This window comes from Enhydra lutris, unplaced genomic scaffold, assembly GCF_002288905.1.
Source record: "Enhydra lutris kenyoni isolate GAN:26980312 unplaced genomic scaffold, ASM228890v2 scaffoldscaffold14, whole genome shotgun sequence".
In the NCBI taxonomy this organism is placed as follows: domain Eukaryota; kingdom Metazoa; phylum Chordata; class Mammalia; order Carnivora; family Mustelidae; genus Enhydra; species Enhydra lutris.
In genome coordinates this window covers 777,761-802,519 of record NW_019154098.1, presented here as the reverse complement: position 1 = coordinate 802,519, position 24,759 = coordinate 777,761, and the positions used below count along the sequence as shown (strand labels likewise).

General features: G+C 62.0%; 2 protein-coding genes across 4 annotated transcripts in view; both read left to right on the top strand.

Moving 5' to 3' along the window:
* Window positions 1-4,353: 4,353 nt before the first annotated feature.
* Window positions 4,354-7,645, top strand: LOC111146595 (glutamate ionotropic receptor NMDA type subunit associated protein 1). 3 transcript variants are annotated; one of them, XM_022502215.1, is made up of 7 exons: window positions 4,354-4,484; window positions 5,471-5,828; window positions 5,917-6,029; window positions 6,113-6,313; window positions 6,454-6,582; window positions 6,677-6,820; window positions 6,913-7,645. In XM_022502215.1, the coding sequence occupies exons 2-7, from the start codon at window positions 5,495-5,497 to the stop codon at window positions 7,060-7,062; spliced, it is 1,071 nt and encodes a 356-aa protein (XP_022357923.1). In that variant the 5' UTR covers window positions 4,354-4,484; window positions 5,471-5,494; the 3' UTR covers window positions 7,063-7,645. The 3 variants fall into 3 exon arrangements, with proteins under 3 accessions (XP_022357923.1, XP_022357924.1, XP_022357925.1); XM_022502216.1 differs by lacking the exon at window positions 4,354-4,484 and adding an exon at window positions 4,527-4,591; XM_022502217.1 differs by lacking the exon at window positions 4,354-4,484 and adding an exon at window positions 4,703-4,966.
* Window positions 7,646-19,805: 12,160 nt separating this feature from the next.
* The window catches only part of LOC111146600 (spermatogenesis and centriole associated 1), a 19,788-nt gene continuing 14,834 nt past the window's right edge, over window positions 19,806-24,759 (top strand). Inside the window, exon 1 of the mRNA XM_022502223.1 lies at window positions 19,806-20,016. Coding sequence (XP_022357931.1) covers window positions 19,806-20,016 — 211 coding nt within the window. The remainder of the gene's footprint in view (window positions 20,017-24,759) is intronic.

Below are 24,759 nucleotides of genomic sequence, written 5' to 3'. Positions count from 1 at the left end.
AGGCCAAACTCTGATCCCGGGGGTGGGGGGGTGGGCAGCCGGCAGTCCTGCTAGGTGGCGGGGCCCCAAAGTCCAGGAGACTGGTGCTGTCACCCCCAGGGCAACACACATCTCGACTCCAGACGGGCTCCCAGGACCCCACCATCTCCTCCTGGACCTGTGCCTCCTAGGCAGCCCCCAGCGCCCGGTCCAGCTCAGCTACACGCTGCCTGAAAACCACGCGCACCACCAGCGGGGCCACCAGCTCCCTGCCCATGAGCTTGTCTTCTGCCTCCCACAGGTTCACCACAGCGTGGCGGCATCCCCTGCGGCCACCCCAGCCCCCTCCTGAGCCCTGGAGGCCAGATCCCACTCTGGGCGCCCCTCAGACCCCCACTACGCCCAGCTCTGAGACAGCAAGTCCTCCCCACCCAGGTCCTCCAGGGTGGCCAGCCGCACTCAGACCTCTGCTGGGGGCAGGGAGAGATGTGGGGTCAGTGGCCAAGCCCAGGCAGGGTACAGGGTACAGGGTAAGCTAGGTGAAAGATGGAGAGAAGGGGAAGGGTACAGGGTCACAACACAGGTGCGAGCATAGGGAGAGGTAGAAGGCCAGGTCGAGAAAGGGCCCCAGGGTGTGCTAGGGTCCCCGGAGAGCCCTACCCACATGCACTTGCTCTTGGTCACTGCCTATGCAGTCTGGGGGCTGCAGGGTGTGTGGGAGACCTGCTCCAAAGACCTGCTGGCCATCTCCACTGCGCCCACTGGGCCTGGAGACCCCACAGGCCATGGCCCGCCAGCTCTCCATCCCAGTAACCCGGTAAACCCCAAGCTGACTGGCCCAGCCTGGCCAAGAGATCCAAGGGGACCCATCCCCAGAGAAGCTCCTGTCTGCCCTGCTTCCTCCTCGGAGCACAGTGTCCCCAGCCCTGCCCTCCTCAGTGTCCTCACTGGCTCTCCAACCTCCGGGAGAGCATGCTCGGTGGCCCCTGGCCCCACTGTGACCAGGTAGTCCCCTCTGCCGGTGTCCGTGGCAAGCTGCTCGGGCTCCACGATGTCACAGTGGGGGGGCCAGGCTCAGCCCTGAGCGCCGCCACTGGGGGTTCTGCTGTAGGACCCACCTGGCCACTTGGAGGAAAGGAGAGGACAGAGGCCTGTCAGGGCTCTGAGGAGCAGGGAGGGTGGGCCCCACGTCTATGCAGCTCCCTTCAGCCTGCTGCTGCTGGAAGGAGGCAACCATGTGCAGGTGCCCAGGTGGGCAGTCCAGGCCCTCCTGGGCCCCCCTGCCACTGCGGAGCATGGGCTCCAGACACAGCCCCTGCAGCAGCAGGCCCTCGGGGGGACACTCCCCACCACATCCGCTGCTGGGCCTGGGACGCCTCAACCCCCTCAGGCCCAAGGTCTGCAGGACTCAGACTCCTGCGGGGGAGGGTGCAGGCCGGCTCCCAGCGTCCCCCCAACAAGCACACCTGCCCCAATCTTGCGACTCCCCTGCCTCGGAGAGGGGCTGGGGCAGGTGGGCCAGGACCCAGTCTGGCCGGGGACTGTCCAGGGCACAGCAGAGTGGCACTATGTGCTCCGTGGCACACAGCAGGGTCTGGCCGTGCTGCTCCGGATGCTGGGGCACAGGCAGGGAGTGGGGGATAGTCCCTACAGCTGCACATGGGCGGGTCCGGCTTTGGGCTCAGCCAGCACCATGGAGCCTGTGCTCCTCCCAGGCCCACCGGCCCTGTAGCTGTAGGCAGGGGTGGAGTGGGGCATCAGGGTCCACAGCCAGCCGAGGGCCCGCAGGCTGCTGAAGGGGAACAGCTCCCACCCTGGCCCAGCACGGCCTCCACCCCGCCCAGCACAGCCGCCGTCTGCTGTCCTCCTGGAGGCTCCCTGGTCTGTGCACCTGTGTGTCTTCCCGCCTGATGCGGACGCCATCGCCACTGTCATCGTGGTCAACCCAGCAGAGGCCGCACACTCTGCACACATGTGCTGCTGAGCAGGTTCTCATCACAGAAGGGGAAAGGGAGGCGCAGACAGGACCCAGGGCGGTGCGGTGCCTCCCCGCGGCTGCACCTTTAGGGTCCACCTGCGCTCTTGCTACCGACCGCCCCCCCTTTGGTCATCTGCCTCCAGCCTCCCAGATTCATTCCCACGGCTGCTGCCCACTTCCCACCTCTCACTGACCCCTCCGCCCGCCCCTGCGGCTCGTGCAGGGGACCTGGGGAGCCCGCACTCGGGCTGCACCCCCGGCACCCTGGCCTGAGCCTCCCTCGTCTCCCCCCTGGATCACTGCACTAGCCTTTTGTCTTCGTCTCCCTCTGACACGCCCACCCCACCCCACCCCACTGTCCATCCTCAACAGAGGGCAGCGGAGCCTTGTGAAGTGGCGCCCACAGCTCCAGCTTGGGCCGTGGGAAAAGCCAGAATCACTCAGTAAAAGCCAAAGTCCTTTGGGGGCCCTGCCAGGCTTGGCCTGACCAGGTCCCAATCCCCTCTCTGTCCCCACCCTCCCTGCACTCGCCCCTGCTCAGCCAGCTCCAGCCTCTTTCCGTAGAGTAACAGACACTCCCCCCCTCAACACCCAAGCATGGTCCTGTCCCTCTGCAGGGATGGGCCTCTCAGAGCCCCCGGCTACCACCCCCATGGCTCCCCTCACCACACTCTTCTTGGTAGATTTAACTTGAACCTAAAGTCCCTAAGGATTGGAGCACATGGAGGGCTCAGATGATTAAATGTCTGCCTTTAGCTCAGGTCATGATCTCAGGGTCCTGGGATGGAGCCCCCCATTGGGCTCCCTGCTCAGCGGGAAGCCTGCTTCTCCCTCTCCCACTCCCCCTGCTTATGTTTCCTCTCTCCCTGTGTCTCTCTGTCAAATAAATAAATAAAATCTTTTTTTAAAGATTTTTAAAATTTATTTATTTGACAGACAGAGATCAATCACAAGTAGGCAGAGAGGCAGGCAGAGAGAGGAGGAAGCAGGTTCCCCGCTGAGCAGAGAGCCCGATGCGGGGCTCGATCCCAGGACCCTGAGACCATGACCTGAGCCGAAGGCAGAGGCTTTAACCCACTGAGCCACCCAGGGGCCCTAAATAAATAAAATCTAAAAAAAAAAAAAAAGTCCCTAAGGACCTTTGACTTGCTTGGGCCCCATCCAAGGCCCCGACCTCCACTTCATAGTTGTCGTTTCTAAACCCCGTAAATTGCGTGGGCTTCCTGTTCTACACCCTGCCTGTCCCTGTCTTCTCTTGTCCTAGAGCAGATCACCTTTCGCACACTGTCTCAGGCGTGTCTCACACCCCAACCTGTAGCTGAGGGCCAGCCTCCCAGCCTGTGCCAGAGCAGGTCCCACCGAGACCAGGGGGCTACGTTTTCCGGGATTTTTGTGGATCAGCTGTCACACTGGTGGCTGCTGGGAACCGGCCGTGAGGGGCAAGTCTGTAACACCAGCACGAGCCGAGTCAGAGCTCAGGGCTTCACCAGCTACCCCTGGTCTTGCACGGTGGGCCAGTGCGCCATGGGCCCAGGACGGAGCATTCTCCGAACCACTGCGGGTCTGGGGAAGGCCACGAACAGGGCCCCCAGGCACTGCGGCCCAAACCAACCGGGCTGCGACAGTCCACGGGCCCCAGCAGCACTGCAGGAGCCCCGGGAAGAAGCTGACTTGACCTGCGGCCCCGGTGATGACGCGGGGCTGAGAAGGCCACCTTCACCGGCCGCGAGGATGCGGTGAGGACCGAAGACATAGAAGGTCTAGTGTGGTCTCAGTGACTGCGGAAGCGGGGGGCGCTCAGAGGAGAAGGCCCGCGGGTTTGGGAGAGCCCGCACGAAAGGGCGAGAGAAGAGGGAAAGCGGGGTTTGAAGACCAGCGCGGCCTGGAGTCTCGGGCAGCGCGTCCCAGGCTCCGGAATGCACTTCCAGCTCCCCGAACCCAAGCGGCCAGGCCGGGTCTCTGCCTCCAGGGTCTTCAGCCCCCGCGGCCCAAGCCTGCACTTCGGCGGACAGTGCGGGACGCCGGGCGCCGGCCTGGGGATCGGAAAGGAGCCAGCACGGCGGCTACAGCGGGTAGGACCCAACCGCGAGAAGCCCGGAGCTCCCGGTGGAGCCCCGGCCCGCAGCCCCGCTCCTCCGCCTCCCCGCCCCGGCCCGCAGCCCCGCTCCTCCGCCTCCCCGCCCCGGCCCGCAGCCCCGCTCCTCCGCCTCCCCGCCCCGCCCCGCCCCGCCCCGCCCCGCCCCGCCCCGCCGCCCCCAGGCCCCGCCCCACCGCCCAGGCCCCGCCCCGACACAAGGCCTCGCAGCGTCTCCGCAGCCGCAGGCCCCGCCCAGGCCCCGCCCAGGCCCTGCCCCCGCCCAGGCCCCGCCCCGTCACAAGGCCCCGCAGCGTCTCCGGAGCCGCAGGCGCAGGCCCAGCCAAGCCGGCCGCGGAGCGGGTGCGGGTGTGGGTGCGGGCGCAGCGGCCATAGACCGCGCGGTCGCGCACCGGACACCGTGCGCACCGTTCCGGAGCCGCCCCGCGAGTGGTGAGTCCCTGGCCCGAGCGCAGCGGCGTGGCTACCCGCTCGGCCTCTGGGCCGGCCGCCCCCGCGCGGGCCCTGCGCAGCCGAGCGGCGTCGCGGTGGGTCAGTCGGTAGGTCCCGCCGGGGCGCCCGGCCCGCTTGGGCCCGGCGCGGCGGCGGGCGGCGGGCGGGCGGCGGGCCGGCGGGGTGGGGGGCGGGGGGCGGGGGCGGCAGCGACGAGACCCGCGTCCCGAGCGCCCCCTGACCGGGCAGCGGGACCCATCGGCCCTCGGTGCGGGTTCCGTGGCCGCCGCCCCCACCCGCCTCGCCGTCTCGCCCGCTTTGTTCCCCCGCACGCCCTCTGGTCGCTTCCATCCCCCACACGCCCCCGCACCCCGCTGTTCCTGGCGTGCCCTCCTGGCAGGCGCCCCGACAGCCGATCCAGGCCTGCTGCCCCCCACCTTGGGAGCGAGGGACAGTCCGGCCTGCTTTTGGACAAGGGTCAGGTCTCTCGCTGCTCACAGATGGCCTGGGGATTTCCTGGGATAGAAATAGCCGCCGGCTCTGGCCCCTTAAAGCTGCTTAAGGGGAGGGTGGCGAAGGGGAGGGTCCGGGCACACCTCCACACCTCCCTGACCGCGCCCCCAGCCCCGACCCGGCCTGAGCTCTGACCTGGGAGACGCCGCCGCGGTCACAAACCTCCCCCATTTGCTCCTAAGAAACAACCAAAACCAAAAATCGCGGAGCTGGCGAAGTCATCCTCTTGTCTGTTCCCTCCTCCACTTTTGGGGTCGTCTTAGAACGGCCTCTTCCAAAGCCCCACGCCCTGCCAACGACTCCTCCATGGCTTTGTGGTCCTTCTGCTCGCGGGTTGCCAATGGCCCTGGGGGCAAAAGTCATGAATGCCCCCCTTTGTGTCCTGGTTCCCTGCAGCAGGTGGGGCGGGGCAGTGGTGGCTGCTTCCGGGGACTTGTCACTGCGGGGCTGACTTCTCTCTCTCTCTCCTCTAGGGGGAGACCACAGAATCTGAGGCCATGCCCCACGAAAAGAGTTTCTTGGTGTCTGGGGACAGCTATCCTCCCCCAAATCCTGGATATCCTGGGGGACCCCAGCCCTCCATGCCTCCCTACCCTGGAGCCCCTTACCCACAAGCCCCCTTTCAGCCTTCTCCATATGGCCAGCCAGGTTACCCCCAGGGCCCCAGCTCCTACCCCCAAGGGGGCTACCCGCAGGGCCCCTACCCCCAAGGGGGTTACCCCCAGGGCCCCTACCCTCAAGGGGGCTACCCTCAGGGGCCATATCCACAGAGCCCCTTTCCCCCCAACCCCTATGGACAACCACAGGCCTTCCCAGTACCGGACCCTGGCTGTGAGTACGAGGGGAGAAGCTTTGGGGGGAGGGGCAGGGGCTCCAGGTGCCCACTTGAGCTGCTGACCCAGCCCACCCTGCTCCTCAGCACCTCAGCATGGAAACTACCATGAAGAGGGCCCCCCGTCCTACTACGACAACCAGGACTTCCCCGCCACCAACTGGGATGACAAGAGCATCCGCCAGGCCTTCATCCGCAAGGTGGGCGAAGGAGGCTCGGGGCGGGGGAGGGGGGAGACGCGGAGGCTCTGCAGGGCAGGGCTCTGAGCTGGCTCCCACCCTAGGTGTTCCTGGTGCTGACCCTACAGCTGTCTGTGACGCTGTCCACTGTGGCTGTGTTCACCTTTGTCGGGAAGGTGAAGGGCTTCGTCCGGGAGAACGTGTGGACCTACTATGTGTCCTATGCTGTCTTCTTCATCTCCCTCATCGTCCTCAGCTGCTGTGGAGACTTCCGGCGCAAGCATCCCTGGAACCTCATTGCCCTGGTAACCCCAGCCCCCGGCCTGCCCCCTCCCCCAGCATCCTCACCTGCTGCCCCCACTCTTTGCAGCCACAGGAGGGTGGGGATGGGGCGGGGCAGGGGTGGGGAGCCGCTGCCCCCACACGAGGCTCTGTGTCCCCACAGTCGATCCTGACCGTCAGCCTGTCCTACATGGTGGGCATGATCGCCAGCTTCTACAACACCGAGGCGGTCATCATGGCCGTGGGCATCACGACGACCGTCTGCTTCACGGTGGTCATCTTCTCCATGCAGGTGAGGGGCCCTTGAAGGCCGGGCTGCTGGCCCCGTGGGCCCAGACGCCTTCCGGGCCGGCACCCAGACCCCTGTCCCCCCCCCGTGCCCGCAGACCCGCTACGACTTCACGTCGTGCATGGGCGTGCTGCTGGTGAGTCTGGTGGTGCTGGTCGCCTTCGCCATTCTCTGCATCTTCATCCGCAACCGCATCCTGGAGATTGTGTACGCCTCGCTGGGCGCCCTGCTCTTCACCTGTGTGAGTGCTGGGGGTGGGAGCAAGGGGTGAGCCGGAGAGGCACCTAGGCCGAGGCAGGGGCGTGTCCCTCACCGGCCCGCCCGCCCCTCCAGTTCCTGGCTGTGGACACCCAGCTGCTGCTGGGGAACAAGCAGCTGTCCCTGAGCCCCGAGGAGTACGTGTTTGCTGCGCTGAACCTCTACACCGACATCATCAACATCTTCCTCTACATTCTCACCATCATTGGCCGCGCCAAGGAGTAGCTGGAGCTTGGGGCCCCACTCAGGCGGCGTGGCTGGCCTGGGTCCTGGCCCTGATGGGGCAGCGCCGTCATACCTCCTCCCCTCGCGCCCCCACCTCCCGCCGGCCACAGCCCGGGACCAAGGGGCCCCTCTCCGACCCTCCCACGTGTAACTGCAGATTCTCCTGTGTGGACCTGCCGTGGCCAGCATGGCCCCTTCTTGCCCTCCGGCCCCGCCCAGGGCAGTGGGGCCGGGTTCCCAGGCCACCGCCTGCTCACTCACCGTTGCATGAGCCGTCTGCAAGCCCGCCCCAGGGTCTGGGGACCACACCAGGTCCCAGGGGAGAGGGGGCGAGCCAAGAGGTGAGGGTGCACGTCTCCCTTCCTGTTCCAGCCCCCCCCACCCCAGCCTGGCCTAGGGTTCCCCTTCCCCCACCCCTCCCCCGCCCTGGAGTGCTGCCCTCTGGGGGCCCTGAGGACTGAGGGCCTTGTCCCCCTGCGGAGTCCTGAGGGCAGAGAGGATGAGGCTATTTCAGGGGGGAGGGAGACCTTCCTCTCGTCTTGCTGTCTTTAAAATTCCAATAAATGGGACCTTGTGCTCTCCACGTTGTGATCCCTTTCCTGGCCGCATTTTCTGGGGGTGGGGAGGAGCCTGCGGGGCATCGCCAGGGTAAAGGGAGCAGGAGCAGGTGAGCCTGCTAGGAAGGGAGGTCAAGGACAGGGAGTGCACAGTGCACTGCCCTTCCTGTCACCTTCCTGAACTCTGTCTGAGGTACCCCACAAGGACAGGGACAGGGACCCGAGGACAGGGACCCGAGGCCTCCGGAGCTTAAGTGTGGTGCCGGGTTTGCAGGGTGGTGAACGGCCTGACTTTGCCACTCGCTCCTGGGAACCACACAGCATGACGAAGGGTCTTACGGGTCCCCTGGGTCTGGGGACAGCGTAGGTGACTGACTGGCTCCAGAGCAGACTTCCCCCAGCTCTGCCCATCAGTGGGCACCTGACGTGCCCCCTGGGCCTGGCTCAGACAAGGCCCTGCAGATCGCTCTGTGCTCCCCATGAGGAGCTGCAGACTGGAGCCTCTTGGGGGAAGCTGGACAGACTCCGAGGGCTTGGCCCTCTCAGCCTGCCTCTAGCACCTTCCCCCAGCCTCACCTCGGTCCCCTCTTCTACATGCCCTCCCCTCCTGCTGCCTCCCCCAGCCGGGCTCTAGGGGCTGCATTCAGAGGCCAGCCAGAGGTCAGCCGGCTGTCCATACCCTTGTCCTCCCCGCAGAGGGGCCCCTGCATTGTCTGGGGTCCAGCTCTGTCAGGGGACCTCCCTGCCCTTGGTTCTCTGCGGCCTTCCCCCGCAGGACCCCCACCTCCTGAAGCTTGAGAACCCTCTCACGGGACCCCTTGCCCTCCCACCCCCCCACCCCACCCATTAACCCAACCCTATAACTGGCCTATGACCCCAGTATCTCCGAAGGGACTCACACCCCAGGAGCCAACGTCCCTGCCGAGGTCTGCCGGCACCTCCGCTGTGTCCTCTGCCCACCGTCCATTCTCCCCGCAAACCTGCTGCTGACGTGTCTTCTCCATCCACGGTCTCTCCTCCCTGCCCCCCCCCCAGAAGGCTGCCTCGTGCTCACCTGTCCACTCACACCCACCGGCCCCCTCCTGCTAGGTCTATTTCCAAACGCAGATCACCCCCACCCCGTCTGCTTCAAACCCTCGAAGAGTTGCTGGTGGAGGAACTGCACATTCTTGGCCTGGCCCATGGGCCTGCCATCTGCCCACTGGCTGCTTAGCTGGCCTCCCACTGTCCCCTAGCCGCTCAACGCCCAGGCCTGACCTTGCACCGCCTGAGACCCAGGCAAGCCCCACTGCCCAAGGCAGGGATGCACGCACCCCTGGGCCCTTCCTGGAGTCCACCTCGCCTTGCCCCATGGCTGCTGCTGCACCGTCTCCCTTAGCTGTGTCCACATGCTAAGCACGAGGCAAGCAATGCAGCTCCCCTCCTCTCCCCTCCCCTTGGCGGCTGGCTCCTCGAGCAGGGACAGCTCCCTGCCCAAGACTCCCTGCCTGGACTGTGGCCTAGGCATGCCAGCATCTGGTCGGGGTCAGCTCACAGACCCACCAAGGATCCGCACTGGAAAGAGCCCAGAGTGCCGACATGCTGAGGGGGAACATGGTCATGGCGGGGAAGCTAGGAATGTCGTGAGTGCCACACGCAAGGACCGTTTCCTCGAGAGGCTCCAAGAACATGGCCTCTCGGCTAAGCCAACCCTGGAGGAGGCTCCCTGGGGATGGCCAGGGTCCGGACGTTGGTGCAGGGGCGTGGCGAGGGCCGACAGGCCAGGGGACGGGGAGAAGAGGTGTCTGCCGCCAGAGGGAAGGCCAGGGCCGCACAGAGCCGAGGCCCTGTAGGTAAAGGGGACTCTGGCAGGTGAACCCAGCAACAGTATGTCCAGGAGACGGTGTGGGGTGTGAACAGGTGAGGCGAGTGGGGAAGGAATCATGGAGATGTGCGGAAGAGGGGAGTCGGAGCAGCTATGGGCCTGGGGCTGCAGCATCAGGAGGCGGCCGGGGGCGCCACAGAGGGACCAGGCTAGCCTCGGGGCAAGGCCAGCACCACATCTCTTTTCTCTCTTTCTTTCTTTTTTTCTTTCTTTCTTTCTTTCTTTTTTTTTTGTAATTTATTTATTTTGTTTGAGAGAGAGAGAGCATGCTGGGAAGGGTGGGGAGAGACAGTCTCAGGCAGACTCCTTGCTGAGCATGGAGGCCTAGACGAGGCTTGATCCCACGACCCTGAGATGATGACCTGAGCTGAAACCAAGACTCGGACACCTAACCGCCTGCGCCCCCCCACCCCACGCATCCCTGTTGGGGCATTTCCACTAACTGCACATCCCACCCAGGTTAGAGAAGGAGAGGCAGCTTGTGACCGGACCTGTGGAGCCGCGTGGAGAAGGCTCTCGTGTGGGCTTGGGGAGCAGCTGGGGGTGAAGCGCTGTTGCTTTTCCAGGTGAGGAAGGAAGCAGCCTCCAACCTGGGGGGCGGGTCTGCTCCTCTGCGCAAAGCCCTCGCGCTGCAGGAGCTGGCCCGGCGCGCAGACCCAGGCGCTGGTGGCCTCCTGGTCAGGTGACAAACAATTCCATGCCACATCAGTGTCACAGGAGAAGGTCTGGGGTGGGTCAAGACAGAAACAATTCCCCTCCGTGACCACATATGGACACAGACAAGACACAGCATCGTCCAGGCGTAGGAGACCCACGGTGCACGGTCGGCTTACTGACAGCTTTCCTGCCTCTGGCCTGTCCTCCTTCCAAAAAAGAGGTGTTGAGACACCCAGGCGCATTCCTGCCAGCATGTGATCCAGAGTAAAGCCCTGCTTCCTCAGCCTTCCCCAATTCACCCAAGTGAGCCCAGCCTCCTCACAGGTCCTTTCTAGCACCAGTCCTGCCACCCCCGTCGCCTGCCCATCATGATCTGCCCATCGCCAGGGGTCCCCTTACCGCAGTGAGAGGTAAGCCCGGCCCAGTGGGCTCAGTGGGCTTCCACCAGAGGGCACCGAAATGGCTACTAACTATACTGAGGCCAAAGGCGGCTAATGTTTTCTTCAACCAAAATGTCTATCTCCATAGGCCATCGTCACATCCATCCTCGTTTTCAAGATGAAAAGACACGAAGCGTGCACACCTCCATCACACTCCTTGCCAAGGAACATGGCTGTGCTGCATAGAGTCATGCTGGGAGGCTGGCCCAGGACACCTACTTGCAGAACACCCAGGCCAGCACCCCATCCAGGGCCAGGCACACCATAGGTGTCAACTGTGGAGTCAGTGAATGAGCTTCATGTCCCAGAGCCAGGGACAGAGTGTTAAGACTTCAGGACCTCGGCTCAGCCTTAGTGCTAGCGGGAAATCATCTCAGGAGTGTGGACAGCAAAACTCAAAGCCCAGGAGAATGCATGGAGGCAGGTCAGGGGAAACCAAGTGGAAGAAAGAGGACACACGGAGAGTCTTGAGTGGTCAAGGCCTGGTGTGGAAACCCGAGGATGGGCAGCTCCAGAGTCTGCTATCCTCCAGGGAAGCGCCTGGGAGTGGTTTGAGTAAAGGCAGGAAGATCGGTAGTGACTGTCCTGATGGCACAGGTGGAGAGAGCCCTAAACAAAGAGATGTACCATGTTCATGGATCAGAAGCCTTAATAACATCAAGGCATCAATTCTCTCCAAATTGATATAGAAATTCAACAATACCAATCAAAATCCCAGCAGGCTTTACCGTAGAACTTGACAAACATCTTAAAACGTATATGGAAATACAAAAGATATAGAAAATGCAAAACAATTTTGAAAAGAAAATAACAAAGTTGGAGAACCCACACCACCTGATTTCACGACTTACCGTAAAGTGACAATAAACATACGGAGGAACACGCGGGTCAGCAGAACAGAGCGTGGAATCTGGAACTAAACTTATGCACACATTTTTTAAACAGATGGGAATGGGAAACTGGGTACCACGATTAAAGAAAAAGAAAGAACCTTGGCCCGTACCTCATATCACACACAAAATTAACTTGAAACAGATCCTAGACCTAAATGTAAAAGGCAGATTTACAAAAACTTTAGGTGAAGACTTAGGTGATATCGTCAAGACCCTAGAGGAAGCAGATTTCTCAGCTAAGACACAACAAACATGAACCACTAAAAAAAACCTTTGATAAACTTCAGAGCTTTCGTTCTTTAAAAGACACCGCTGGGGCGCCTGGGTGGCTCAGTGGGTTAAGCCTCTGCCTTCAGCTCAGGTCATGATCTCAGGGTCCTGGGATCGAGCCCTGTGTCAGGCTCTCTGCTCAGCGGGGAGCTTGCTTCCTCCTCTCTCTCTACTTGTGATCTCTCTCTCTCTCTGTCAAATAAATAAATAAATAAAATCTAAGAAAAAAATAAAAGACACCGCTAAGGAAATGAAAAGGTAAGCGCAACTCGGAGGAAATACTCGCAATACACATGTTTGACAAAGGCTTGTGTCCAGACCACAGAGGTGCTTCTACAGTTTCATAATTAGAAGATGCTTAACTGTAGTTTCAAAAATCGTCGAAAGACTTTAGGAACCCTGTAAAAAAAGATACACAAATGGCCAATAAACACATGTGAACGTTTTGTTTTCTTTTTCTTTTTTTTTTTTTAAGATTTTGTTCATTTGAGAGAGAGCACAAGCAGGCTCCGCATTGGGCGGGGAGCCCCGTCTGGGGTCACGACCTGCGCTAAAGGCGGACCCTTGACCTATTGAGCCACCCAGGCGCCCCACACAGGAATATTTTCAACGTCATTTGTCATCAAGGAAATGCAAATGAAAGTACAATTAATGCCAGTCCACGTTCACTAGAAAAACGAAAACGGAAAGATTTACAATAACAAGCACCGGAGAGGACTCAGGGCTGCTGACGGAAGAGCGCGATGGTACAGCCATTTGGGAAAACTGGGCAGTTTCCTGTAACGTTAAACAGATACTTACCACAGGACCCTGCAAAGCCACTCCGAGGTTTTCATCCAAAGACTGGAACACAGTTGCTCATAGCTGCTTTATTCGTAATCGCCAGACTTGGACATGACTGAAACGCCCACGAGCAGGTGAACGGAGAAGCCAGCCGTGATGGCTGTGGAGGGAGCCCTACTTGGCCATGAAAAGCAGCACAATCCCTACACACGCCACGTGAGTGGGTCTCTAAACCACCACGCTGAGCGGAAGAAGCCAGACACTAACGGACACATGTGCAGAAATACATACACGATGATACAGAAAAGACCGTTGGGACCACAGGTGGAGGTGGGCTCACTGGAGAGCGTCATACGGAAACTCTCAGGGTGACGGGGATGTTTAGACGTTGCTGCAGCAGCGGTCACGTGTGCGCACGACCGTGACAGCTCACGAAGTGCGGGATGGTGAGATCCAGCCCCAGGTCAGGCTCCCTGCGCAGACCCCAGTCTGCTTGACGTCCCTTCTCCCTCTACCTCTGCCCCTCCTTGCTGGCTCTCTCTAAAATAAATAATCTTTAAAAAGAAAAACTCAAATTGTTCACTTAAATTGGATACATTTTATTGCATAAAAATTATACCTCAATAAAGGTGACTTTTTTTAAAAGATTCTATTTATTTATTTGACAAAGAGATGTGGCGAGAGAAGAACGCAGGCAGGGGGAGTGGCAGAGGGAGAGGGGGAAACAGACCTCCTGCTGAGCAGGGAGCCCGATGCAGGGCTCCATCCCAGGACCCTGGGACCATGACCTGAGCCGAACTTCACTGACTAAGCCATGCAGGTGCCCCTAAAGGTGACTTTTAAAATATGAATGTGGGGACGCCTGGGTGGCTCAGTTGGTTAAGCAGCTGCCTTCGGCTCAGGTCATGATCCCAGCGTCCTGGGATCGAGTCCCACATCGGGCTCCTTGCTCGGCGGGGAGCCTGCTTCTCCCTCTCCCTCTGCCTGCCTCTCTGTCTGCCTGTGCTCGCTCTCTCTCCCTCTCTCTCTCTGACAAATAAATAAATAAAATCTTTAGAAAAAATATGAATGTGAAGGGGGTGGCTGGCTGGCTCAGTAATTCTTGATCTCGGGGTTGTGAGTTCGAGTCCCATTGGATGGGATTGGATGCTGGGTGTGGAAATTACTTAAAAATAAAATCTTGGGGCACCTGGGTGGCTCATGGGGTTACACCTCTGCCTTCGGCTCGGGTCATAATCTCGGGGTCCTGGGATCGAGCCCCGCATCGGGCTCTCTGCTCAGCGGGGAGCCTGCTTCCCCCTCTCTCTGTCTGCCTCTCTGCCTACTTGTGATCTGTCTGTCAAATAAAGAAATAAAATCTTAAAAAAAATAAAATAAAATCTTTTGGAGGATGCCCTTGTGGCTCAGTCAGATAAGCGTCTGCCTTCGGCTCCAGTCATGATCTCAGGGTCCTGGAATCGAGCCCCATGTCAGGCTCCCTGCTCAGTGGGGAGTCTGTTTCTCCCTCTGCCTCTGACCCTCCCTCTTCTCATGCTCTCTCTCTGTCTCTCTCTTAAATAAATGAATAAAATCTTTTAAGAATAAAATAAAATCTTTTTTATTTTTTAATTTTTTATGATTTTATTTCTTTATTTGAGAGGGAGAATGAGAGACAGAGAGCATGAGAAGAGGGAGGGTCAGAAGGAGAAGCAGCCTCCCTGCCAAGCAGGGAGCCGATGCGGGATTCGATTCTGGGACTCTGGGATCATGACCTGAGCTGAAGGCAGTTGCCCAACTGAGCACCCCAGGTGACCAAAATAAAATCTCTAAAAAAATAAAAAATAAATGACTGTAAAAAAATAATAATAAAATAGGAATGTGGGCAAAAGATGAACAAAGCCCTTTCTTCAGCTTGAGAGTCGGACCGTCGGCTGACCGTCCGGCTGCGCTCCTGGGGCGGCTGCACGGAGGCAGGGTGCCAGGGCCTAACCAGGCAGCGTGGCCGTGGCAGCCGTGAACGCATGGGCTGGGAGGAACTGCGCGGCTCTGAAGGCCGAGAGGATGCCGGAGCTGGGCTCCCTGCGAGTGGAAGACCTGGAAGCCATGGGTGTGGAGCTGTCCCAGGACACGGTGACTCCCGGGAGGCGGGAGTTTTGGGGACCAGGCACCTGTCACCCCGCCCAGTGTGGACCTCAGCGCCTCGCGCGTGAGCTGCCCTGCGGGTCTGGGCACATCCACTGGCTGGCTCCGAGGCTCCTTCAGAAAAGCTACCGCGGGCTCCATCTCCGGCCCCGTGAGCAGGCGACAAGCTCTCAGTTACCTCATGGCTGAGCCTGGGTGTTCTGCGGGTGAAGACCCCTCAGCGGACACCGCGACGGGTGCGCCACCGGAGAGGAAGCCGAAATGGCCATGCGCCGCCCCTCAGTTCTCCAGGGAAAGCAAGCCCAGGCAGGGCCTGGCACAGACGTTCGTTGATGGACTGACTGACATCTGGCGCGCGATGAGACCCCAGGGGACATCCGCTCAATTGGAAGAAACCAACGCATGTGACGACAGCAAGTGTCGGGGAAGATACCCGGCGGCGGCATCCCTGCGGCCGGGAAGCGGGTCCGTCGGTCCATCAAGCTCTCTTGCGAAGCTTCTACGACCCAGAATCCTGCTCCGAGGCTTCCCGAGCTCGACCCTCGGGCATGTCCTCCCACGGGCGCGCTGAGGGCTCCCAGGGTGGCCGTCCCGGCAGCCAAGCCTCTGAACAGCCCCTGCGCCTGCCCTCGAGACGGTGCTCGCGTAGAAGGAAGGCTCGCCCGACCCTGCTCCCCACCACGGCAGCTCAACTGAAAAGGTCTCGGGGAGGTGACACAAACGCTGGAAACGGAACGACTGCTGGCGGCCCGCGGAAGGTTTGGTGTTTCTCAGCGGCGACACTCCCCCGTCTACGCGTGGCAGGACCGTGCAGTCTCCACCCTGACCCCAAGTCCTTGCGAGACGGGAAGAGCCAGCACAACCTTGCCAGTGTGGCCCCCTGGTAACAGCCACGGCCCCGCCACAGCCCTCGGCACTCACCACTCGGGAGGAGGTCCACGTTGTGAGGGGTCCCCAAGGCCTCTGTTGCCACCCCCACCGGCCTCCTACCTGCCCCCACTGCGTGTGCTCACCACGCCTCACTCCCTCCACTCTGGGTCCTGGCACGGTCCCCCTCAGAGGCCCACCTAACATTCCTTTAACCGGGATGGGGTGGTGAGAAGTCATGCCCCTGGAAGGTTCCCCTGACCCCCAGCAGCCAGGCCCCCTCCCTCATAGGCCTCACCCACCGCGTGGTGGCTCCTGTGCATTCGTCCGTCTGTCCAACTCCACTGTAATTTTCCGTAGCTCGTGGGGTACGACCATGGCCACCTCGGTGCCCAGATGACATAGGGCACGAGACTGGCGCTCAGCACATGCGGCACTCGCTGTGCCGCCTTGCGAGGAACAGAGCAGGCGGCACTGCCGGGCCCACTGGGGGGTACCTGCGGGAGCCGGGAGACCCCTCGGAGGGTCTGCGACCCCGGAGGAGACGAAGCAGCCTCCCACAGGTGACTTGCTCACAGCCGCCGATCTTCCAGAACGTTTTTTACCTTGTGTGAAAGAAGACGGTGGTTTTCCACTTCCGACTCACAGCGCCACTATCCTGGTTGAGACCCACATCACCTCCCAGGGAGCCCCAGCCTCTCGGTCACTAGCCACCCCATCTCCAGTCTTGAACCAGACAAACACCGACGGATGGACGTCGCTCCCAGCATCAAGCCCTCCGAGAACAGCCTGGCTGGTGCTAGTCTGAGCAGGGGACTGTGGCCAAGTCCCCCTCTGGCCCAGGCCTCGCTCCCATGTGTTCACCGGCCACCACGCCGTCCCCTGACCACAGTGAGCTGAGGATGTGTGTCCCCAGCTCTCGACACTCAAGCTGCTCAGTACGGAGCTTGGCCTGAGAAGTAGCTGAGAGGGGACCCGGGAAACTGGAGGGGACCCCAGCTCCCACCAGTATCTGACCAAGGGTGGCCTCCTGGGGGTGCCCTTTCTAGCAGCGTCTCCAAATATCTGTCCACTGTCTGCCCTTGTCCGTCTGCCTGCCTGCCCGCCCCCCGCCACCATGCCCCTTGGAAGGTCCTGGCCTCTGTGCCCCTCCATCCTTCCTCCAGACTTCGGAGCCCCTCGCCCCTCCCACCCAGGCCTGCTCCCTCCCCCTGCCGCCACCGGTGCAGGCCCCTCTCCTCAGGATTTCATTCTCCTTCAGGTGCCCCTGTGTGTGTGCCTAGGGTTTTGTGCACATCTGCACAGGGCTGGGACAGGCCCAGGTCACAGGTGGCTGGGCAGAGGGGCAGACGGGGAGGTAGAGGGGAGGACTGTGGCACAGGGGAGGAATCCACGGCTTGTGGCTGTTAAGGGACTGCCAGAGCCATGCAGCCAGAGGAGGGGTGAACAGCCAAGAAAACCCAAAGACTGGTGAGAAACTCGGGTTGAAGGGTGGACCACCAGCCCTTCATCAGCCACCGACGGGGGGGGCCTAAAAAGCGGGGGGGGGGGGGGGCATGTTGCAGACACCGGGGAGTGGTGTTTACTGGAAGACCAGCACCGTGGGAGGAGGGCATGGGCTTGCGGCTGGAGTTGGGGAAGTTGTGACATGGGCATGACACGGCCCGGCATGGCTGGGGCCCGGGGCGCGGCAGGAGTTGGAGGACAGAGCGTTTGCCGTGTGTTCAGCACAGGTGATTTTTGCTGTTTCCACATTTCTCTGGGACATATTTGCACATAAACCAACCAAACCTGCCTTATGCTCCAAATGTTCCCACAGACACGGATCCCATCGACACCGGGACACTGCTGACTACCCAGGATTGTCTCGCTCAGCCCAGCAGTACCGGGGGGAGAGGCTTAGGGCAGAGGCTGGAAGCCCAGGACCAGGGTGGGGCCGCAGTCCGGGAAGGCTGGGGGCCGGCCGGCCTCAACCCCACACACCCAAGCCTGTTGCAAGACCTTTGCCCGAGCTCCGCTTCCTCCCCGCCGCGCTGGTACCACCAGCAGCCCTGCTCTCACCAGAAGCCTGGAGGCCGTCCCTGCTTTTGCACACACCACAGGTCCCTCCGTCTGGACCCGTGGCCACTAAACTTTGCTCAGCTCTCCCCACCTCCACGGCACCGCCCGCGGCTGCTTGGGTGACCACAGTGACCCCTTCCTGCCCGGCAGCTCTTCCCCACCAGGCCATCCCCGTGTCACCTTCCTGGACTGCGCAATGGCCCTCAGGATGGAGAGGACCTTGAGGGCCACACTCGGGGCCTGTCCCTACCACCCCTTCCTCTCGGGTTCCACCAGCAGGTCCTTCCGGGGAGGCCTGCCCTGCAGGCCCGAGAGCCCTCCCCACCCGGCCACCCCCCAACCAGCTCCTCCACCGGCATCCACCTGGGGGTGCTGCTCAGAGCTAACCCGCTGGAAGCCGCCGCTAGGCTCCCCCCGGCCCGCACAGTGACCCCATGTCCAGCTGCTCCCTATGCTGGGCCGGGGCCACAGGGCACAGACGGTGCCTGGACACAACCAGCGCTAAATGCCCGATTTCTTTTTTTCCTGTTCTAGTTTTTAAATGTTTTATTTCACTCCCAGTGTGACACATCGTGACTCTAACGCAGTGTGGCCACGCGGCCACGGCTCGAGAGCCGGGATGCCGAGGACAGACGCCCTGGTACCCACAGGGCACATTAGTCAGATTTCTTGCGCGTGGAGACATTTATTTTAAGGAACGGAACCTTACCATTGCTCATATCCCAGGCCAGCAGCCTGGACACTCAGGCTGGTCTCCAGGACAGCCCTGAGGCCACCACCTCCTTCCCTGGAAAACCCTGGCTTTCTGCTCTGAAAGCCTTCACCTGCTGAGACGAGGTCCCCCCGTGATTGAAGGTGACGACCTTGATTTATAATCCACAACTGTAGGTGTTAATCCCTCTACAAAATACTTCCACAGCAATGTCTGAGCCAGTGTGTGACGAGAACGTGCGCACCCACCCGCACTGCTCAGTTCAACCGGCCCAGATGTACTAACCCCAGGGAGCCCCACAGGCAGGCCACGCTGGGTGGTCCAGGTGACCAGAAGGCCGTGGGAGCGCGTTTTCTCACACAGGAGAAGGGCCTGTAAACAGCAGAGAGGGGTGAAGAGCCGCGGGCCGGCCCCCAGGGCCAGGATTAGGGTCTAGGGCCTCGGAGGAGGGTGGGGGCGGCCCCCATTGTGAGGTCCCAATGGAATGCTACAAACCCGTCCTCACCCGCACCTGCCTGTCAGGAGCGCACCCTCGACTTTGACCTGGGCCTCGCTGTCCTCTCTGAGCCCGGGGTGATGCCTGGGACTCCGCCTCACCGGACTGCCAAGGTCAGGCCTGCCAAGATCTCCCTGTCGACAGCTCTTAACGAGGGGCGCGGCGCAGACACACAGGTCCGAATTCTCGGAACCTGACAGTCTGATGAGGGGCACGTCGTGGGCGCTCTAAGGCCCACAGTCTGGAAAATTCAGGAAGTCAGAGAACAGGGGTGGGGGTGCAGAGGGCTGCCACAGGGGGCTTGGACTAGGGGAGCCTGAGTCACCAGAACTGGCAAGTCTAAGCTATAGGGTGCCAGATGCTGGGACAAGGGAGCCCCTGGGCCAGCAGTCAAAGGCTTTGAGCACTAGGGTTGGAAGAAAGTCTGGCCACTGTCCAGGTATCCAAGGTAGAATGTCCCCAGGAGAAGGCTGACAGGCTTAACCCAGGCGAGCCCAACCTCCCAGGAAAGGGCCCCCTGGCCAGGAAGGTGGAAGATGAGCTTTCCTTCTAGATTTCTGCCCTGGTCACCGATCCTGCCATGCACTTGGGCCCGCTGCTGGCTGCTGGGGAGGTGCCCAACCCCCAGTCTCACACCCGCCCTGGCAGCTCCGGGCACAGCAGGGTGGGGGTGGGGTGCCGCGGGGATGACATGGCCGCAGGGGAGGCTGGAGAGAGAGATGAGCTTGCTGGGCTGCAGGAAGCTGGACAGAGCAGGCGCCGGCAGGGCGAAGGTGGTCCGACAGAGGAAGGGTCCATGCATTCCAGATAGGGCAGGACCAGGGCACAGCCCAGAGGCGTGGAGAGCAGGGGCAAGGAGGAGGGCACAGCCTCTGACCTCACAATACCCAGAGCCCACTGGGCCCGCCTTGTAACTTGCAAAGTCTGGCGGCCTCCTCCAACCCGGGCAAGGCCCGGGGCCCTGGGCAGCCTCCAGGCGTGGCGCCCTCCCTCGGGTGGCACCTGTCCCGCCGCCCCGGGGCATGTCTCTACTCACCAATTATGAGGGGCTTCGGCACCAGATCGAGAGGCTGGTGAGGGAGAACCAGGAGCTCAAGAAGCTGGTGCAGCTCATTCGGGAGAACCACGAGCTCAAGTCGGCCATCAAGACCCAAGCAGGCGGCCTGGGCATCAGCGGGTTCAGCTCGGGGCTCGGCGAGGCGGCGGCCAGCCCCCCTCAACGCCGGGGAAACTGTAAGATGGAGAGGGGGCAGGCGGGGTCTCGGGAAGCCCCGGAGAGAGGGCACAGACAGTGACACCGGGCTGGGACAGCAGGCCCTAGAAGGGGAGGGAGGGCAGCGCGCACGCAGGGCCACAGGGATGGAAGTGCCACCTACCCCAATGGTCCGTGGTCAGAGCCCCGCCACTCCTCCCCGCTCCACCGGACTTCCAAGCAGCCCCAAAGACTGTGAGTGTCCCAGCTCTGGAATTCAAATGTGCTACACTAGTGGGTCCACTACGCCACCCCCATCGACCTCCCTTGCCCTCCGCCCTCCCCATTCCTCTGTGCCCAGGGGTGGCCGGGAGGCAAATGACGGCCCAAGTCCAGGGGCCAGAGTCAGAGTCCAGGACTGGAGCTGAGGTCTGGGAGCCATGAGTATGTGACCGAGCCCTGGAGCCGCAGAACCTCTCCAGGCGGGGGTGACAGGGAAGAGGCAGAGAAGCCACGGGGTGCGTGTCGGGACCGAGCCAGGACGGCTCCCAGGGAACACTGAGCAGCTGGGGGCCATGATAGGAACAGGGGCTGTGGGAAGGGCGTAAGCCGGGGCTGAAGATAACAGAGGGAGATTCTGGCAGTGGCCACCGCCCAGGGTGCGGCCGTAGGAGTCCGCAGCTGACAGCACATCAGCGAAGGTGACACAGGGCGCTGAGCCGGTGACAGAGTCCTGCAGCTGTGACACCACATGCTCCCCTCCCTGCAGCATCCCCCATGTGCCCTCTGTTCCTGTTTCTGGCCCCTGTGGCCCCAGGCAGGCCTGGAACCGCCCTCGTTCCCTGAGAGGAGGACTCGGCTCTTCCGCCGTCTCTGCCGACGAGGCCTCTGGAGCCCGGCGGTGGACCCCGACACTCAGTGGTAGTGGTTCTAGAAAGGTCACGGGTGGCTTCCCAAGTGCCACATCCTTCTACACCTCTGCATGGACTTCGGGACTGATAACCCCCCTCCTTCTGCGTCCTGAGAGCACCCGCGGCCGGGGCGTCCGACCCCGCATCCCCTCAGTGCCCAGCGCTCCCAGGCTGGCCCAGGCCTGCCCTCCACCCGCTGCCCACCCGCCACTCTCGCCCACCACACCAGAAGTGCAGCTCCCTTCACGGGGAGCCCCGGCGACCCTGCACTCAGCTCAGTCCGAAACCACAGTGTTTCTGACCAAGACCTGGCCCCTCCACTGGGACGCTAGACCCCGTCGGGTGTGCACTCCTGCCCCGACAGCCCACCTTCCGGCTCCGAGCCCCTTCCCCTTCCCCTTGAAGCCTGCCACCTCGGACCCCTTCCCACCGGCTTCCCTGCCCTCCAGCTGTCTTCCCGCTCTTTTCAGAGGCGTCCCTGCAATGATGGCACGACAGGCTGACAAAGTAAAGGCAAGGGGAGGAGCAAAATATAAGAAACCCCAAAGTTTAAGAAAAAAGTAAGCCTAGAGCTTCTTTTTTTTTTAAGATTTTATTTATTTATTTGACAGAGATCACAAGTAGGCAGAGAGGCAGGCAGAGAGAGAGGGAGAAGCAGGCTCCCCGCCGAACAGATAGCCGGATGCGGGCCTCGATCCCAGGACCCCGGGATCACAACCCGAGCAGAAAGCAGAGGCCTTAAGCCACTGAGCCCCCCAGGGACCCCTAGAGCTTGATTCTTAAAAGAACCCTTGGACCACCTCCTGACGGTCCCAGCTTAGGGGGTTGGGAGGGCGAGCCCCACGCGACAGGAGGGCCCTCCAGGACTAGCGGCAGCTCACGCAAATGGCAGGGCCAGGGGTCTGCGCAAGTGTGAAACCAGAGCATGGTTAAAGCCCAGGCTGCGTGAGTGTGCGTGTGTGCCCGTGAGTGTGCGTGTGTGCCTGCGAGTGTGTCTACCCACAAGTGAGTGTGTGTGCCCATGAGAGTGTGTGTACCACGAGTGAGCATGAGTGTGTGTGCCCGCGAGCGAGTGTGAGCCCGCGAGTGAGTGTGAGTGTGTGCCCGCGTGTGAGTGTGAGTGTGTGTCCCGTATGAGGGTCTGTGTGGTTGTACCCGTGAGCGCAGGGCTGGCAGGGCCGTGAAGGTGAACGCGTAGCAGGGTCAGCAGAGGTCAGATGAGCAAGGACAACGGGGACCAGGCTCCTGGAGGCAGCAGTGCCCGGCAGCTCCTGGCAGAGTGGCTGCGTCTGTGCTTCGGCCGCGGTGGGAAAGGGACCCGAAGGAGACCAGGGCGAGGCAGGGAGCCTGGGAGCTCTTGCCGTCATCCGGGTGGGAGGCCACAGCAGGAACAAGGAGCGGCAAGAAATCAACTTGAGTTATTCAAGAAAACAAAGGGCTTGGACGTGACGGATGAAGAGGGAGTTCCGGCAGAGGTGGCCGCGTGACAGGGGCTGTGACCCCCTGAGACTGCAGGTCTCCATCCCCTTGCCTGGCCAGGGAGCTCCCCGCCGTGGCCTCCCGGGAATTTCTCTGGCCACATCCTGGTTCTGCTCGCTCCCCTGTCCACTCCTTGTGACTTGCCTTCCTCGTGGAATGGGGTTCTTGATCTGTGCTTGTGAACTCAAACCCCAGTTCCTCTTCCGGGGATCTTCTGTGCTCTGTGTCCTCCAAAACCCAGGGGTTCCTAGCTCTGCCCTCCCCACCCCCCGCAGAAGGTCCGCAGAAGCGAACACAGCCTGGGCTGGTGGGTACCCCTGAGCGGCATGGGACCACCCGGCTGGGAACTCGTGGGACACCTTTGGGAGCAACCACAAATCTGACTCTCCGGGAGATGGCAGGGCCAGAGGGAGACGGTTCAAGAGAGCTGATGGCTGAAGCCCCAGCAGGGGTGAGGCCAGCTGGGAGGGGTAGCAGAGCCAGCCCAGGAGAGAGGCATGGAGCAGAAACCTCAACGTGCAACGTCTCGGAGGCACAGCTTCGAGGGGACAGAGCATCAGCAGAGTAACAGGTTGGGGGAGGTCAGGCAAGAAACGTGCGAAGGACATGGGGGGCCTCTGAGGACCCGGTGGGAATGAGCCTGCTTAGACTTAAACCCCAGTACAGACACAAGAGGCCCGCACCGTGCGGGCAAGAGCGAGGCGGCCGGAGGGAATGGGAGCAGAGGGGCCTGGCCCCAGGCGGGTGGTGGCTGGACAGGTCTCACAGCCAAGCTGAGAGAGAGAGAGAGAGAGAGAGAGAGAGAGAGAGACGAGGCAGAGACACAGAGACGGGAGCTTGTTACCCTGAGGCGGGAAGAAGCCAGAACGGGCACAGGAATTGCTGAAGAGAACGGGGGCGCTTCCCAGAGCGGAGGAGGACGGCTCATCCCCTGCCCTGGACAAGAAAGAGGGCAGGAGGCAGAGAACGCTCCAGAACCACGGCTTTGATTTTCCCTGTAAAAATGGCATTGTCTGCGAGCCAAGACAGTGAGCACGACGGAGGAACTGAGGGGGAGCCTGGTCCCTCTGTCTGGCTGTGTAGGGAGCTCTGGGAATGGGGACATCTGTGGATCCTAAAGGCAGTGGCCCCAACCTGCCCCAGGAGCACTCGCTGGGGACAGGGGCGGGAGAGGCGGCAGGGGGAAACGGAGCTGCTGATGGGGAGAGAAGCATGCCGGCATGCAGGTGTGCTACAGGTTAGCAGGGGCTCCCAGAGCAGGCGCCCCTTGTCGTACTGAGCAGGGCAGCGTGGGTCATCGGAGCAGCGGGCCACGACACTGCTGCTGTGGCCTCAGGAACACAGGGAACAGACAGGGCTGAGAGGTTCAGGCCTTGGCCCTGTGAACACTGCAGGTGGGAGGAAGAGCCAGGATGGGATTAGGATGGCAAGGCCTCCTGCTCCCCAGGGCTCTTCCCACCGCTCCCACCCTCCCCACTGGGGTGAACCGGCATGGATGGGAAGTCGGGGCAGAAGGAGGACAGACCATGGATGGGAAGTTGGGGCAGAGGGAGGTCAGACGGAATGAGGCCCCGCGAGTGCTCAGGTGATTAGAACAGGGGCGGCTTCTGCCCCACTGGTCAGGCCTGGCGGATCCACACAGACGTTTTTAGGCCCAGACAGGCCATAGGGCCGGGAAAGGCTGCGGGGCGGGGCTGGGGGCTGGGTCTTTCTACCTGGTCCCTCCCCCCACTCCTCCTCCACGTAAAGCCACCCCCGCCCCCACGGCTTGCTGCCCCCTCCGTCCTCGTCCTCTCTCGGGGGATGCAGGCTGCTGGAAGCTTCCTGAGGCAGGGAGCGGCCTAGTTCCCGTCTCCAGAAGGGCCTTGCCACCCCTGCCCCTGCGCTTCCCCCAAACCAGGGGCTGCCTTCCCTCTCAGAGCCTTCTCCCACCGCCCGCCACCCCTCACCCCCGGACCCCCCCCCCCTCCCTAAGAGCCCAGCCAGCCCCTCAGGACCAGGGTCCCCAGGATGTAAACCCACCCCAGGAGCGGATGCTCAGCATCCCAGATCCGTCCTCCCAGGACCTGTCGCCCCTCGGGACCCGCCAGCCCCCAGGACCTGTCAGCAGCCCCCCGCACTCTTTCCCCCTTCCCGCCGCCTCAGCACCCTTGGAACCGTCCGAGCACCGTCTAAAGCCCCTGCGTTCGCCGGCCGCCCGTCTGCGGGCCCCGCCGCCCTCTCGGTTCTCCCGCGTGGAAAGTCACAGCCCCGGCTCTGGCCCCGCCCCCACGCCGAGCCCCGCCCCCGCCGCGGACTCCGGCACGCTGGGGGCGGGGTCCGAGGCTGGAGGGCCGGGGGCGGTGGGCGGGGCGGGGCGGGGCCCGTGGAGGAGGGCTGCGGCGGTGGGCGGGA